The sequence below is a fragment of the Taudactylus pleione genome, unplaced genomic scaffold, assembly GCF_031769625.1.
Source record: "Taudactylus pleione unplaced genomic scaffold, aTauple2 ptg000436l, whole genome shotgun sequence".
NCBI classification, from domain to species: domain Eukaryota; kingdom Metazoa; phylum Chordata; class Amphibia; order Anura; family Myobatrachidae; genus Taudactylus; species Taudactylus pleione.
The window spans coordinates 10,980,134-10,997,879 of NW_028284838.1; the positions used below are offsets into that span (position 1 = coordinate 10,980,134).

Consider the following 17,746-nt stretch of genomic DNA (forward strand, 5'->3'; position numbering starts at 1 on the left):
AATTAGATTAGGTCAAAAATGAAAAAACCAACGCAATGATCTATCACACATTTTGTCAAGAAATTCTTGATGACTCTTCTTTTCGTTGAAATCGCTGACCGGTCATCAGAGACACCATCCCCCTCGGGTTATACACAAACGGGATCCACTTGTCTGAAGCGGCGGCGATGAGATACAAACACTAATACTTTACCACTGTCAGTCAGCGTTGCTCAGAAAGTACAGCTGCATATTAGAAACTGCCGGTGAGAGCAGATTGGTCCGGAGCGGTGGCAATGAGATACAAATATTTTAGAACTTCCACTGCCTTTCAGGGTTGCTCAGAAGGTATAGCTTGCATACGAGAGACTGCCTGAGAGAGCAGTCAGATTGACAAAATTCTACCAAGTGGAGACTGATTGTTTTTGCACTGGGAATAAGTTCTATGCTTTCTTCTGCAATGTGTTTCATATGAAATACACAACTACCTTGCTACTATGTTTCAAATATAATAAAATATACCACATTGGATATAATTCTGTGCAGGTGGATATAAAATAATGACTGTGACATACATCTGTTTTTAATCTGGATCCAGAGATTTTTTACTGGGGATATGGTTTAGTGTATTACAGTTTATGTACTTTGTAGTATTGGATTTGCTTGTTATTGTATTTCTTATTTTATGATTAAATTTATTTTCCGACAGCGCCCTGAATTACTTTTAATTATTTTTTTTTTAGAGCGCTTTTTTTGGTGGGTTGATACTTCCCCCAACTTTATTCAAGGCAGCAGTCAGAATATTTTCAAATATTTTCCTATACTCCTGCTTGGGAGGTGCAACGCCAGATATTTTTTGGGTTTTAAGCGTGAATAAACAAGAACAATGCAATGCTTTAATCTCTTTTGCAATATGGTAGGAAAACAATCTTTAACATATACCCAATTGATAATTACAAATGAACCTGGGTTAATGACACAATCTGCAATATATGCTGACCATGCACTTACTGTAGTGTTTTCTTCCCACTAATGGTTGACAAATGTAACTGGCCCAGTAGTATAATTTTCAGCATGGGTGACTTAGGGCCTGATTCAGAGGCCAATGTTTGCGCAGTTGAGAGATATCTTGCTACTCTGCGCATGCACAAAAAGTCCAGGAAATCCAGACTGCAAAGGCCTAAACCTAATTGCCACAGGTGCGTACGGGATCAGTATTATTAGAAAAGGCCACTGTGAATCATGGGCATTTCTAGGAATTGATTGGGAGGTTACCTGAAGTGAACACAAAAATATAGTGTTATGGTAGACTTACCTAGATAACTCAGTTTCTTCGAGGTCCATAGTGTCCACAGGAATACCATGGGGATATTACGGTTGGAAGACCAGGCACCTAACAGTTAAAGCTTTGGCTCCCAGAATGCCCTGGGTCCTCATCCATATATACCCCTCCCAGAGCCATAGTACTTCAGTTTAGTTAACAAGCCTCAAGGCAGGAAAAGGAAATAGGAGAAGAACAATCATACGCCAGAAACACTCTTACAGAAGATGAGGGAATCTGTGACCTAAACAAATTCACCCAATGAAGTCAGGTGAGTCAGTGTGGGTGCCCTGTGGACCCTATGGACCTCGAAGAAAAGGAGTTATCTAGGCAAGTCTACCATAACTCTATTTCTTCTGAGGGGTCCATAGGGATCCACAGGGATACCATGGGAATCTATTAAAGCAGTTCCCCTAGGCTGGGGGACGCTCCTGAGCAGAAAGGAGAACTCGTCGCTCAAAGGAATCATCCTGAGAGGCAAAAGTATCAAAGGCACAGAACCTAAGAAAAGTGTGGACAGAAGACCATGTGGCAGCCTTGCATAATTGTTCAGCAGAGGCACCACGACTGAATGCCCACAGTGGCCCTACAGACCGAGTAGAATGCACTGTCACCGTGCTTGGGACAGGAAGATCAGCCTGTGTATACACCTGGGAGATAGTCACGCGTAGCCATCTCACCAGAGTCTATTTACTAACTGGCTATCCTCATTTGTGAAAACCATATAATACAAATAGAAAATCTGATTTTCTAACAGAATTCGTACGCTCCACCTAAATACGGAAAGCACGAACTACATCGTGGGAGGCATCACCTACAGAGAGGTCTGGAGACTGAAAAGCTGGAGCCACAAGTTCTTCATTTACATGAAAACAGGACACTACCTTAGGAAGGTAACCCTCCCTAGTACGAAGAACACCTTTATCCTGGTGAAAAATAAAAAATGGGGAACGACAAGAGAGCGCTGCCAAATCAGAGACTCTGCAAGCAGAAGAGATAGCAAGAAGAAAAATTGTCTTTGCTGTCAACCACTTCAAATCAACAGATTTTAAAGGTTGAAATGGGGAAGCTTGTAACCACTTAAGAACAAAAGACAAGTACCACGGTGCTACGGGTGGAACAAAGAGAGACTGAGCTCGCAGAACTCGTTCGAAAAAAATTCTAACATCTGGTAATGAAGCAATCTTCTTCTGGAACCAGACTGAAGGTGCAAAAAATATGAGATATGGTAAGAACTCACCTTGTTATCTCTATTTCTACGAAGTCCATAGGGTTCCACAGGATACCTTGGGGTATAGGTGTGACGTCAGTCATCGGGCACCATAGAGTTAAGCTTTCAGCCTCCCAGGATGTACTAGGTCCCCCTCCTATACCCCGCCCCCGAGCCAAGGCATCTCAGTTAGTTACCAAGCCATAGGCCGGAGGAGGAGAAGGAAGAGAGAGAACAAAGATCTGGACACATACAAGAATCACATTCTCACCAGAGGGAGACCGAAAACCGGTGACCAGAGCAAAGCCCATCTGCAGCACAGGTGCGACAGGGCGGGAGTCCTGTGGAACCCTATGGACTTCGTAGAAATAGAGATAACAAGGGTAAGTTCTTACCATATCTCATATTTTCTACTTCAGGGTCCATAGGGTATCCACAGGATACCTTGGGGATGTCCCAAAGCAGTATCCTTTAAGGGTGGGGACGCTCCTGTGCAGAAAGGAGAATCCGCCGCCCGAAGGAAGCATCCTGAGAGGCGAAGGTGTCAAACCTGTAATACCTCACGAAGGTATGGACAGAGGACCACGTAGCAGCCTTGCTGATCTGGACTGCAGAGGCACCACGTCGAGCTGCCCACGAAGGACCCACAGACCTAGTGGAATGAGCCTTCACAGAAGGAGGAACCGGCAGGCCTTCATGAAGATAAGCTTCAGAAATAGCCATACGGATCCAGGCTGCCAAAGTTTGCTTTGAAGCAGGCCAACCCTTTTTACGGAAGCCATAGAGGACAAACAAAGCATCCGACTTCCTAAACGAAGAAGTGCGGTCAACATAAGTCCTTAAGGCCCGCACAACATCCAAAGAGGCCTCACCCACGGAAAGACCCGGTGAGTTAAAGGCCGGAACAACGATTTCCTCGTTAACATGAAACTGGGAAACAACTTTGGGAAGAAACTCGGGCCGAGTGCGGAGCACTGCCCTGTTCCCATGAAAAACCAAGAAAAGGGGTCTACAAGAAAGAGCCCCTAACTCAGAAACACGTCTGGCCGAAGCAATAGCCAGAAGGAAAACAGTCTTAGCTGTTAGCCATTTAATATCCACTGAGCCCAGTGATTCAAACGGCGGTCCTTGGAGAGCCCTCAGGACCACAGCCAAATCCCAAGATGCCACAGGTGAAACAAAGGGCGGCTGAATGCGGACAACACCTTGAATAAAGGTGTGCACATCCGGGATTGTAGCAATCCTACGGTGAAACCAGACAGATAGGGCCGAAACCTGTACCTTCAAAGAAGCAAGGCGAAGCCCATGATCTAGTCCCGCTTGCAGGAAGGCGAGAATCCAAGACAGACGAAACTCCCGCGGTGCATAACCTCGCGGTCGACACCACTGGAAGAACGTATGCCACACGCGATGGTATATCCTCGCGGAAGACGGTTTCCGAGCTCGTAACGTGGTACGCACCACAGAGCTGGAAAACCCCCGGGACCTCAGCATGGCCGTCTCAACAGCCACGCCATCAAAGACAGCCGAGTCAGGTCCGGGTGAAGACAAGGACCCTGAGACAGAAGGTCCAGTCGTAGCGGCAACCGCAGAGGACTGTCCACGGACAGACCCTGAAGGTCTGAGAACCAGTGCCGTCTTGGCCACGCGGGAGCTATCAACAGGAGCGTCCCTCCTTCCTGTTTGAATTTCCGGATTACCCGTGGAAGAAGGGAGACCGGAGGGAACAGGTATGCGAACCGGAACGTCCACCGGACGGACAGAGCATCCACCAGAGACGCCCCTTCGTCTCTTGTGCGAGACCCGTACACCGGCAACTTGTTGTTGTGCCGGGACGCCATGAGGTCGATCTCTGGAAGACCCCACCTGTCCACCAGCAGTTGAAAAACGTCCGGGTGCAGGGACCATTCCCCCGGATGAACGTCCTGGCGACTTAGAAAGTCCGCCTCCCAATTTAGCACTCCCGGGATGAAGACCGCTGATATGGCCGGAAGATTGCGCTGCACCCAAACCAGGATCCGAGAGACCTCTACGAGAGCCGCCCGACTGCGAGTTCCTCCTTGCCTGTTTATGTAGGCCACGGTGGTAGCGTTGTCCGACTGGACCTGCACCGGGTGACCCTGGAGAAACCGATGTGCCTGCTGGAGAGCATTGAAGACCGCACGGAGTTCCAAGATATTTATTGGAAGCTCCGCTTCTGTCGGCGTCCACCTGCCCTGGAACAAGTGTGGACCCGAAACTGCTCCCCAGCCCCGAAGACTGGCGTCCGTTGTCAACAGGACCCAATTTGGAACCCAGAACGGACGTCCCTTGTTGAGGTGGGTCGTCTGTAACCACCAAGCAAGGGACAGGCGAACCTCCGGGGTGAGCACAATCGTCTGGGACTTCAGAGACTGAGGCAGCCCTTTCCACTTGGACAGGATCAGGTGCTGCAGAGGTCTGGAGTGAAACTGGGCGTATTCCACCATGTCGAACACCGACACCATGGAGCCCAGTAACCTCATCGCCGAGTGTAGGGACACCCGGCAGCTGTGCAGACAACTGCGCACCCTCGACTGTAAAGCAGAGATCTTGTCCTCCGTCACGAAGATCCTTTGCTGTCCCGAGTCCAACAAGGCTCCAAGATGCAGAATCCTCCGAGACGGGATTAGAGTGGACTTCTGCCAGTTGATTAGCCAGCCGTGCCGTTGCAGCAGTGCAATGGTCAGGTCCAAGTGGCGTAACAGGAGCTCTGGAGATCCTGCCACCAATAACAGGTCGTCCAAGTACGGCAACATGCGGACTCCCTGCAGCCGTAGAGAAGCCGCCATGACCGCCATCACCTTGGTGAAAACACGTGGTGCTGTCGCCAGGCCAAAAGGTAACGCCCGAAACTGGAAGTGGTCGCTGCGGATTGCAAACCTGAGGAACTGTTGATGGCGCAAAAGAATAGGGACATGCAGGTAAACGTCCTGTATGTCCAATGACACCATGTAGTCCCCAGGTTCCAGCGCCAGAATGATGGACCGTAGGGTCTCCATCCGAAACTTCGGTACCTGCAAAGACCTGTTGAGTGCTTTGAGGTTGAGAATCGGAAGATACGACCCATTGGGTTTCTGTACCAAAAAAAGATTTGAATAGAAACCCTGGCCCCTCTGGGGGAATGGAACAGGCACTATAACTCCAGCCTGGAGCATAGTGTGCAATACCTTCCGCAGCTCCGTAGCCTTGTTCCGGTCTGATGGTAGACCCGTGGTGAAGAATCGAGCCGGGGGTCTGTGCCGGAAGGAGAGGGCGTACCCGTGGGAGACCACCTCCAGAACCCAAGTGTCTGTCGTAGTGGTCGACCAACACTGGGCGAACTGCAGCAGGCGGCCTCCCACCCTGGGATCCCCCAAAGGGAGGCCCGGACCGTCAGGCCGCAGGCTTGTCATCTGGCTTGGGGGCCGGACGTCTGGGACTCCATGTCTGCTTCCGGGGCTTGACCGATTTCTTAGGGCCAGCCTGTCGAGGAAACGACTGTGGTTTGGGCCTGCCCTGGGCCCTAGATGACCGAAAGGATGATGGTCCAGAACCAGAAGGAGCAGCGGCCGACGGGAGACAAGCCGATTTGGCTGCCGCCAGCGTGGCCACAATCTTATCCAGATCCGGACCGAAGAGAACTTCTCCGGTAAATGGCAACGCCTCCAGACCCTTTTTGGAATCTGCGTCCGCCTTCCAGGATCGCAGCCACAAGGTGCGACGAGCAGCTACCGCTGCTGAAGAAATCCTAGACACCAGAGTACTAATGTCTAGGGCCGCCTCGTTGATGTAGGTGGCCGAATCACGGAGATTGCCAATCAACTCCGCCTGTTCGGCCGGACAGTCGGAATCAAAAGAAGCCTCTAATGAATCCGCCCAGCGCTCCATCGCTCTGGCAACCCAGCAAATGGCCATAGCCGGCCGTGCTGCCCCCCCCCCCCGCAAGGGAATAAGCGGACTTCAGGCAGATCTCCACCTTGCGGTCCGTAGCATCCTTAAGGGAGGACATGGATGGCATCGGCAATGTGGCACTACGGACAAGACGGGTCACGTGAGAATCCACCTGTGGAGGGGATTCCCACTTTGCAAAATTATTATCCGCGAACGGATAAGCCACCGCCAGGCATCTCTGCGGCTGGTATCTTTTGCCAGGCTGTTTCCACGCCTCCTCTAAATGGTCCACCAACTGACCCAAAAGAGGAAAGACTGTGGCATCGCCCTTCACATCTTTGAAAAAGGCATACTTAGATTTAGCCGCTGGGGGAACTTCGTCATCAATCACCAAGGCTGTGCGGACCGCCCGAATAAGTCCAGGAATATATACTTTGGACTTAGCATCAGCATCCTTAGCATGGAGAGGTTCCTGATCGTAAGGATCCAGAATCTCCCCATCATCAGACGTCCCTTCGTCATCCTCATAAGGAGCCGACAGAGACGCCACCGGCCGTTTATGCGGCCGCATCACAGACTCCCCTTGCAACACATCCGACAAGTGCTGTACAGAACTAGTCAGGGAGTTAACCCACGCTGGCTCCTGAGAAACCGGGAGCGGGGAAATAGGGAGACTGTGGGGTAACACCAATTGTCGTGGGAAACCCTGCATGGGTGACGACACCACTGACTGCTGGGACAAACCCATCGGTGTAAACGCGGGCTGCGGAGCTAACTGGCCCACTAAGGCTGTAAGCGCTTGAGCGAAACAAGCCCAGGGCGGCTCCTGTACCGGTGCAGTAACCGTAAGAGGCCGCGCCATAGACAAACACTGCCGGCAGAGGCCCTCCGCGCTACCCTCCCCCTCCGCTAACGGTACTTTACACGTAGTACACTGTAACCGGAGGGGAAAATCACTTTCAGACATGATGGCACCACGTATGTGACCCCTCTCACCAATTATATATTTAAGAGGCGAGAGACCACCCTGCAGCACCGCACCGCAAGGGCTTAGCAGAAAAAACAGGGACAGTATAAAGCTGACAGTTTAGAAAAAAAAAGTTACAGGCAGCAGCGCTAGCACAGTCACATACAATGCAAAGAAATAACAATTCCTGCACTAACAGCGCTGATCACTCAACTACACAGACACAGGGCCTGGTAGGACACAGCGCTGCATACACAGACCTGACCACAGCGGAGGAGAGGTATGCGGGGGGACCCAGACCACGATGCTTCCAATGCAGGCTTCCAGCAGCGTTCACCATGCTTTAGAAAAGATGGCCACCGAGGAGCAGAGAGAAGGCTGGCCTGGGGGAGGAGCGCTGACACAGGGCCAGTCAGCACAGTGCAGAGAGGGCTGTCTGCAGCGGGGGAGGCGCCGGCTGTGAGACAGGGAAGGCGCGCTCCCCTGGCATGCATTTAACCCCTGGGACGCCTCAGCGCTACCGCTCTGCTGCGGTCCGCTGTCCCAGGGGGTAGTGGAAGCGCAGGTTGGTCGCCTGGCTCCACGCTGCAGCCAGTCCCCAGGGAGCCCCCTGCCTGGGGACTTAGGACCATGTGATCAGCGGGGACCCCCCCCGCGGGACCCCGCTGCTTACCTCTGTCCCCCTTGAATCCGGACCATGGTCCGGAATATCTGGGGTCACCGCTAGCTGTGACCCCAGATGTCCACCAGCATCCCCGGATCAGTACCGGCGTTCTGGTACCGGCGGGGTGTAGGGAAGACAGCATGGACGTCAGGACTGACTGTCCATGCTGTTCATCCAGATATGCAGCCACAGCTGCATGAAGAAAAAGCTTCAGGGGCTCTTCTAAGCCCCCCTCTAGCAGGTGCCTCCGACTACGGCCGGGCACCAAACGAAACTGAGATGCCTTGGCTCGGGGGCGGGGTATAGGAGGGGGACCTAGTGCATCCTGGGAGGCTGAAAGCTTAACTCTTTGGTGCCCGATGACTGACGTCACACCTATACCCCAAGGTATCCTGTGGATACCCTATGGACCCTGAAGTAGAAAACTGCACTCTCAAAGTGGCCAGGCAAGCACCTACAGCACCTGGTATTCCCAGGTGGTCTCCCATCCAAGTAACAGCCAGGCCAAGATCAGACAAGATCTGGCATGTCCAGTGTGGTGTGGTTATAAGTAAATCGTGAACACCTTATGATCATATTCCTTATGGGAACACCATTGACCAAAAGAATGTCAAGCTCTGTAATAGATGCGGGCAGAAGCACTAACTGTCATTTGAATTACAGAACTGGAAAACCTTTTGCTCCTAGAATGTAAGATTCAAGAGCCTCGCCGTAAAAACCAGACAAAGTAAGCCCGGATGTCGGCAAGGACCCTGCGTTAGCAGATCCTCCTATAAAGGAAGAGGATACGACTGTCTATGGACAGATCATGTATGTCGGTGAACTAATGACTAATGAGCCACCAGTATTACCATTCCGCCTTCCTGTTTGAATTTTCGGAGAACTCCTGGGAGTAGAGAAATCAGATGCAATAGATACGCCATCTTAAAATCCCATCCCAGTGCATCCACAAATGCTGCTGATGGGTCTCTAGACCTTGACCCGCACTTGGGGACCCTGTGGTTGTGGCGTGATGCCATGAGATCTCTCTCTGGTAGACCCCATTTGTTTACCAGGAGCTGAAACACTCCCAGATAGAGAGACCACTCTCAGACATGTATGTCCTGGCGACTTAGCACTCCTGGTATGAATATTGCAGAGATGGCCGGAAGATGATGTTCTGCCCAAATCAGAACCCTTGCCACTTCCTTCATGTCTACATAACTTGTTGTGCCTCCCTGATGATGGAGGTAGCCCACTCTAATCTCATTGTCAGACTGGATCTGGACCGGCCTGCCTGGAGCAGGTCCTGTGCCCTGATGAGTGCTCTGTATACTGCTCGCAGTTCCAGAATGTTTATTGGCAGTTACCTACAGCACCTGGTATTCCAAGGTGGTCTCCCATCCAAGTACTAACCAGACCCAATACTGCATAGCTTCCAAGATCAGAGGAGATTGGGCATGCCCAGTGTGGTGTGGCTGTAGGTATTATGACCCTCGTGATTTGTCCATCTTCCCTGAAAGGTGTGATGACCTGTCACTGCCCTCTATCCGCTAAGGCTGGCGTCCGTGGTTAGATCCAATTTGGAATCCAGAATGGGCGCCCTTTGTCAAGATGATCCATTCTCAGCCACCTCAAGAGGGAGTGATGATCCTCTGAGACCTTATAAGATGATGCTGTCCGTTCCACCTGGAGAGAATTGTTCTTTGTAGAGGTCTGAAAAGTAACTGGGCATATTCCACCATGTTGAAGGTGGATCCATGGACACCAGGACCTGCCTAGCTGAGTGAATGGGTACCTTCTTATTTTGGAGCAATATGTGCATTTGCAATTGTAAAACATCCATAGAATGTCAATATCAGGAGGCCTTCCAAGTATGGCAATATCCTGACTCCTTCTGAGATGAGCAGTCATGACTGCCATTATCTTGGTAAAACACCCGAGGGGCTGTGGACAAACCAATAGGCAATGGTAATGTTGCTGATGAACAGCCAAAACTCAGAAACCCTTGGTGAATAGCACAATAGGTACATTCAGATCTGATCTTGTATGTTCAGGGAACCATGATATCCCCAGGTTCCATTGCCAGCATAATTGACCATAGGGTCTCCATACGGAACTTGGGCACATGGATGAACCTGTTGAGAGATTTCAGATTCACAATAGAGCGATATCTATTTAGCTTCTGAATCAAACACAAATCTGAGTAATACGCCTTCCTTGTTAGTTAACACCCCTGAGAATTTAGCAGGGCATAAATGGCCTTGATAGGATCTGATTGGGGAGCTGTGAAAACAACTTTCTTGGGTGTAACCCTTTAGGGAGGTGTCACGTAAGAATCCCTAGTAGGGAGGGGGATTTGGTACTAATCTTTTTTTAGAATCTGGAACAATCTACCTAGAGTGTTCCATGCTTCCCCTATAAGCTCAGTGAGCCGTTCAGATTGAAGGAATCCAGCCTAAATCACTTTCTGATGTCTGAACACCAGATTTATAAGACTTTAGGAGCCTGTACTTCATCCTCTATAATGAGGATTGAATTAACCGCCCCTCTAGAGAAGTTCCATTGATCAATGATGCTCCTCAGAAGAGATAGGTTTCTCCCTCTGGGCCTGTGTATCCTCTGCCTCCTCAAATGATATATCAGAATCTGAAACAGGATGGACTACGATCCATATATATGCTTAGGCGGCTGACGTTCCTTATGGGAACCCCTTATTCGGCTTTAACACTTGCAGATAGGTACACGCTAAAACCAGATTCTGAACTGAGTGGACAATACACTCCATCCATGAAGGATGAATGGGAAGAGGAAACATAGCAGGCTGTAATCACTGTGGGTGGCAGTGTGGGGGCTAATCCCTGAACAGGTGCTGGCGAGGTGGACTGTTGTGGTATATAATCAAATCACAGTCCATCCTGTATGAAATCCTGAGAGGCCATTTACATGAAACCTGCACAAGGACAACAGTCTCCTGTTTACCTTTGTCCTGAGACATGGGAAATACTTCCAAGTAACCTACAACCAGTGTAGGGTTACCAATGCAAAGAGCCTATTAAATGTATAGGGGTTAGAGAGTACTTCACATCAGGTAGTATAGGGTTAGGAAACAGAACAAAAACAAAAAAACTCTTCTTTCCAGCAGAGTTAGCATAAGTCACATAGAATGCATATAATATATTTGCAAAAGGGCATTAAAATCAACTACCTAAATACATAAGTATGGTAGGATCTACATGCATAAATATTCTGCCTCCTCTACTTACAAGTCAGCACCAAATCAACTAACAAAACAAAAGTTGGTAGGATTCCAGTGGAATCCTTGGACCTAGGAGAAAGGTATACTCAGAGACCAAATCTCCCCTCAGCAAACATTTCCATGATCAATTGCAGCTGGGCGTCTCCAATTAATTAGGAGAGAGGGGGATTGCAGCTCAGTCTTCACAAGTAAATGTGAAGTACAATTTAACCCGTACACACCTGGTACTTGAGGGTCAAATAGAGCAATAGCATTGATATTTATTACTGTTTCCCTTTACGCTTAGAATATATATGTATAAAAGGTAACAATGCAATGTGACCACCTTCACCAATACCTTTATGTCCTGTGAGGAAACATATGCCGTACATGATTTACATGAAACCAGCACAGGTGGCTCCCCCTCCTGTTTCCCTTTGTCTTTTGACATGTTCAAAGTTGAACAACAATCGCAAAGTTTATGTGACAATCTTCACAAATCTAATGAATGTGAAGCACACAGAAAGAAATAACAGCGATAGTTAGATTGACAGTAGAAATTTGCAAATAGGCACTAAATCGCAATCACATTGGTAGGATATAAGTGCAATGCAAACAGCAGCTAGGAAACAGTCCCATACAATGCATATGTAATATCATTACAATGGGCTCAAAACCAACTACATTAAAGCAAAGTAATAGTAGGATATAGAGCACCGTATACCTTAACCATAGGAGAGATATACAGGGAGACTGACCCAGACCCTCCTGAAACCACAGCTACCATGTGCAATGAACGTGGACTGTGAGCGACCCATACACGTGGAGGGTAGGCGGAGCAACCAGGACGCTCAAAACCATTCATTCATCGAGACTGCATCTGGGTCGGAGCTGCCGGGGGAGCGCGTACCATCCTAAGCTGCGTTAATCAGCCGGGTACGCTGGCCTCGTGGCAGCAGATTGCGTCTGCTGCCAATCCCCGGCGTCAGACGATAAGGCCCCGGCTGGTGTAGTAAGGATGCGGACAATCCCTGGTACTTGCAGCGAATTCTGGTGCGTCTGACACCAGAAGCTAGGACTGCTGCGCGATTCCCCGCAAGCGAGGAACCACCTTACCTGACATCTCCGAGCATTCGGTGCTGTCCAGGTCGCAGCACTGCTGCTAGCTAAGCTCAGCCGCGTCCTGCCGAAATAATCAGCACAATTACTGATGTTGCAGCCCAGCAGAGGTAGATGGAGTTGCAGCCCATGCGTCCTAATACCGATGGTAAGTACTACCAACTCAAGAAACAAAGTAAAATAAATCCTAAAATAAAAGCTTAGGACTGCCTAAGCAGTAATTTGTACAAAGGTGTGTCTGAATCCTGCAGCACCAAACGAACAACTGAAGTCCTATGGCTAGGGGTGGGGTATATATGGAGGAGGACCCAGGGCATTCTGGGAGTGTTTAGTGCCTGGTTTTCCAACCATAATATCCTCATGATATCCCTGTGGATCCCTATGGACCCCGAAAAAGAAAGAGGCCATATTATGGGCATGTTATGGGAGTATCATGGGCGTATAAATGCACGTGGCTGCATTCTCTTTTGCAGCACCACAGATGCCATTTGATGACCCATAGGCTGCGCGAGGGGTCGATAGTGTGACCAGTGGTGGAGTGTTCTTAACCACCAGTGGATCTGCACTGTGCTCAGATAATTTCTGCAAGTTGCTGGCATTTGGACTATTTCTTACAGAGCCACCAACATTGCAAATTTTCCTTTGCAACCCCGTGAGGTGTGCAGGAAAACTTACTTTATTGCTGTATCATAATTCTCAGCGATATGTGTGAATTGCCTCCTTAGATATAATACCACTTTTCCACCTAAGTCCTGGGTCTGACCTGAGATTTGGAACACAGGAGCTCATTAAGATCTGTTCACTAGATGCGTACACTCGCTCCCAGCGTATGCAAATTTGGCTAAGTGACAGTATGGCAGACGATCGCAAGGCATAAGCATGCTCACTATGCCTTGGCGTGCAATCGCTTTGTGTATGTTGACGTCCACGAACCTGTCTTAAGACGCCCATTTGCGCATGTCATCTCCAGGAAGTGTATGCAACCATCGGAAGCAAAAGCAGCGCTTGAGGGTGACTATACCCTACCGCAAGCACTGCGATCACTTCAGTGTGAAATACAACCAGGTGACGTGTACTATTACGCTGCCTGTTAATTATGCATGCCTCTGGAACAGTGTTAAGACGCTCAGGCACGCATGTGTTCACACCTCCACTCCCCTGTTTTCAATGACCAGCCCCTGTCACCACCCACAAACTGCTTCTATGGTCACTCATCTGCTGTGCTGGCTATGCGCAGGGAGCGAACGCTTTCCAATCTCTCACACTTGTTCGCGCACTGCGATGCGTACGCATGCGAAAATCGACCCGCTACGAGCGAACGCATCCTAGTGAGCAGGTCTGAATCGAGCCCACAGTTCCAAAACGGGTCAGATCCAGGACAGATCCCTTTTCCACTGCCGTGCCGATCCGGGTTATTCAGGGATGAGTGCCATTCACACTGCACAAAAGTGCAGTGGAACACTTCTCTCGACACTTGGAGATGACTGGGTCGGACGACCGGTTACACGGGTCATTCCAGTGTTAAACCCTACAAGCTACCCGGGTTGGATTGCCGGGTCACTCGAACCGGGAATCTAACCATTGCCCCTTTTACACCAAGCAGCAACCCAGGTTAAATCTGCAATTACCTGGGTTTTAGCTGTGGCATAAGAAACAATTTAATTTAATTATGTACTGAAAAGTGAATTGTAATAATTAAATTGCATAAATTAGACATAGTCCATTTATTTTGCAAGCTGAATTAATGTATTCCCAATAATCTAATAAACCAGTGTAGTTTAGCAAAAAAACCAAAACAAAGTTATTCATGTCAGGGTCTGACTCAGAAAAAGGCACACACACACAAGTTAACATACATAAATACAAGTACAGTATGCCAACTAACACACTTAACATGAACACCTCAGGGCTTCTAGAATACGTAAATTACATTTATTATAAAGTAAACAAGGTTGGTTTGCTTTATCGGATAGGGTTTGTTTCAACATTTGTGAAAAAGCATGAAGATCACTGAGCTTATATAATAAGTGTTTTCTGGTTGTCCATTTGTGTTGATGTGACACATTAAAAGGGTAACTTTGCACAGTAGTACACTATGAGAGGAAAAATCAGACCATAGAAATGGTTACTTACCAGCTTATAACTAGTCACTGGTTTGTTCCTCAGGGCTGGTGGCCTGTAAGCTTGGGCCGGCTTGCTCTCCTCTGCTGGGATATCCCCTGGCACTGGCTGGTAAACAATTGGTTTTGCTGGAAAAACTCCTTCTGAAAATGGCTGCCAAGATACCTGCCACAGTTCAGTGTTGTCTGGCACATCATATTTATGTAATATAGAACCTGTATAGTGCCAAATCTTATATCCATTTCCAACTCGCAACCTCGGGGAACAAGTAGCCGTGATGAAATGCTCCCCATTTGGGCACCAAGAGAAAAATGTGGCATCTGAAGCTGTTGGCTTGGAAATAAGTTTGTAATTTTTTACATCCCACACTTCCATTTGTCCTCTCAAATTACCAAAGCCAGCAAGTACCAATATATGTCCTTGAGGGCTATAGAAAGCAGCATTCCGAGGGCCAGTGCCAAAATCAAAAATGGGGTCACATTTCAAGTTAAAAACGGTAGCTTTGGCTGGCATGAAACCATACACAGCACAGAACTCTGTTGCATTTTTGTTCCATACAACATCATAGATGGGACCATTTTTTGCTGTAAAAAAGACAAGCATATCATTAAAAAATAAAACATAGAAGTTGCAATCACAAGATGTTATTTAATGTGGCTGTACAACTTTGGTAGTGCATTTAGCACCAAGAATTGTTATTCCCTTACACAAATGAAAGTATGTCAAGGCTTACTGTGGCAAGATGTGGTTCTCAGGGACATAAAAATAGGAATTTAACCTGTTGAACCAAACTTCTCATCCAAATTTTTTTTAACACTATGAATTCTATTAACCATGTGTGTATGTATTTTATATCCAGTGTACAATTTTTAAATGTTGTCAGGTAATGTTGTACACATTACTACTGTTGTGCAAAAATGCTTTTTGTTTGTGTATTACTATACGTCTCCTGGCTATGCTATATGGAGTCAGGAGGCATCTCAATTAGTAGCACCCTGCTTTAGCAGGCATGCTGGAGCCACACAACTTGTTAAGTAAGAAGTGAGTTGGATTAAAAAATAAATAAAATAAAATAAAATAAAAAACCCATGGCAAAAGGAGTACCTTTTCTAGACAATACTGACACAGGTGTAGTTTGACTGGCTGCAGAGTAGCAATGTTTTTAGCAGACGTATATTATGAAGCCCCCATAGACTTTGCTACTGAGTACCCACTAAAAGCGGGAACATACAGTCAGGTCCATAAATATTGGGACATTGACAGAATTTTCAAATTTTGGCCTCTGTTCACCACCATAATGGCTTTGAAATGAAACAAACAAGATGTGCTTTAACTGCAGACTTTCAGATTTAATTTGAGGGTAATTACATCCAAATCAGGTGAACGGTGTAGGAATTACAACGGTTTCTATATGTGCCTCCCACTTTTTAAGGGGCCAAAAGTAATGGGACAAACTAAACAATCCTAAATCTAACTTTCACTTTTTAATACTTTGTTGCAAATCCTTTGCAGGCAATTACAGCCTGAAGTCTGGAACGCATAGACATCACCAGACGCTGGGTTTCATCCCTGGTGATGCTCTGCCAGGCCTCTACTGCAAATGTCTTCAGGTCCTGCTTGTTCTTGGGGCATTTTCCCTTCAGTTTTGTCTTCATCAAGTGAAATACATGCTCAATCGGATTCAGGTCAGGGGATTGACTTGGCCATTGCATAACATTCCACTTTTTAGCCTTAAAAAACTTTTTGGTTGCTTTTGCAGTATGCTTCGGGTTATTGTCCATCTGCACTGTGAAGCGCCGTCCAATGAGTTCTGAAGTATTTGACTGAATATGAGCATATAATATTGCCCGAAACACTTCAGAATTCATTCTGCTGCTTTTGTCAGCAGTCACATCATCAATAAATACAAGGGAACCAGTTCCATTGGCAGCCATACATGCCCACACCATGACACTACCACCACCATGCTTCACTGATTAGGTAGTATGTTTTGGATCATGAGCAGTTCCTTTACTTCTCTTCTCTTCCCATCACTCTGGTACAAGTTGATCTTTGTCTCATCTGTCCATAGGATGTTGTTCCAGAACTGTAATGGCTTTTTTAGATGTTGTTTGGCAAACTCTAATCTGGTCTTCCTGTTTTTGTGGCTCACCAATGGTTTGCATCTTGTGGTGAACACTCTATATTCACTCTTGTGAAGTCTTCTCTTGATTGTTGACTTTGACACATATACATCTACCTCCTGGAGAGTGTTCTTGATTTGGCCAACTGTTGTGAAGGGGTTTTTCTTCACCAGGGAAATAATTATTTTGTCATCCACCACAGTTGTTTTCCGTGGTCTTCCGGGTCTTTTGGTGTTGCTGAGCTCTCCGGTGCGTTCTTTCTTTTTAAGAATGTTCCAAACAGTTGATTTGGCCACACCTAATGTTTTTGCTATCTCTCTGATGGGTTTGTTTTGATTTTTCAGCCTAATGGCTTGCTTCACTGATAGTGACAGCTCTTTGGATCTCATATTGAGAGTTGATAGCAACTGATTCCAAATGCAAATGTCACACCTAGAATCAACTCCAGACCTTTTACCTGCTTAATTGATCATGAAATAATGAAGGAATAGCTCACACCTGTCCATGAAATAGCTTTTGAGTTGATAGTCCCATTACTTTTGGTCCCTTAAAAAGTGGGAGGCACATATTGAAACTGTTGTAATTCCTACACCGTTCACCCGATTTGGATGTAATTACCCTCAAATTAAATCTGAAAGTCTGCAGTTAAAGCACATCTTGTTTGTTTGTTTCATTTCAAAACCATTGTGGTGGTGAATAGATGCCAAAATCTGATAATTCTGTCAATGTCCCAATATTTATGGACCTGACTGTATTTAGCTCAGCCCCTATTAAAATGTGGCTCAGCAGGCATGAGCGTGCATCAAAACTCCTCGGACAAAGATGCTGGTAATGTGTAGGAGTTTATTCAATTTGCAGTGTGGTGAATTCCCTGGTATTGTTGCATTATTGCTATTACTGTGCATGTGTATTTATAATGAAAGGTGCATCTTTAACCCTCTATTTCCTTAGGTGATTTGTTTAACTCTTGACAAGACACCGGAAAGACCTGGAGAAAAGCATATAGCTGTTCTATGGCCTGGCAAGGTGAAAATAACTAAATGTTAACCATTTGCTAAAGAATCCTATTTTTAAAAAAAAATTCATGTTTGAATTTAGCAAATTATATTACAGCACCATATCACGCAGCACTTT

At 47.3% G+C, this 17,746-nt stretch overlaps 1 protein-coding gene and 1 pseudogene across 1 annotated transcript in view; both read right to left on the minus strand.

Annotated features, from left to right (window-relative positions):
* Positions 1-17,746, minus strand: part of EIF2A (eukaryotic translation initiation factor 2A) — a 76,634-nt gene that overhangs the window by 18,834 nt on the left and 40,054 nt on the right. Inside the window, exon 10 of the mRNA XM_088447710.1 lies at positions 14,502-15,073. Coding sequence (XP_088303836.1) covers positions 14,502-15,073 — 572 coding nt within the window. The remainder of the gene's footprint in view (positions 1-14,501; positions 15,074-17,746) is intronic.
* LOC148505859 (5S ribosomal RNA) lies at positions 9,379-9,497 on the minus strand (annotated as a pseudogene).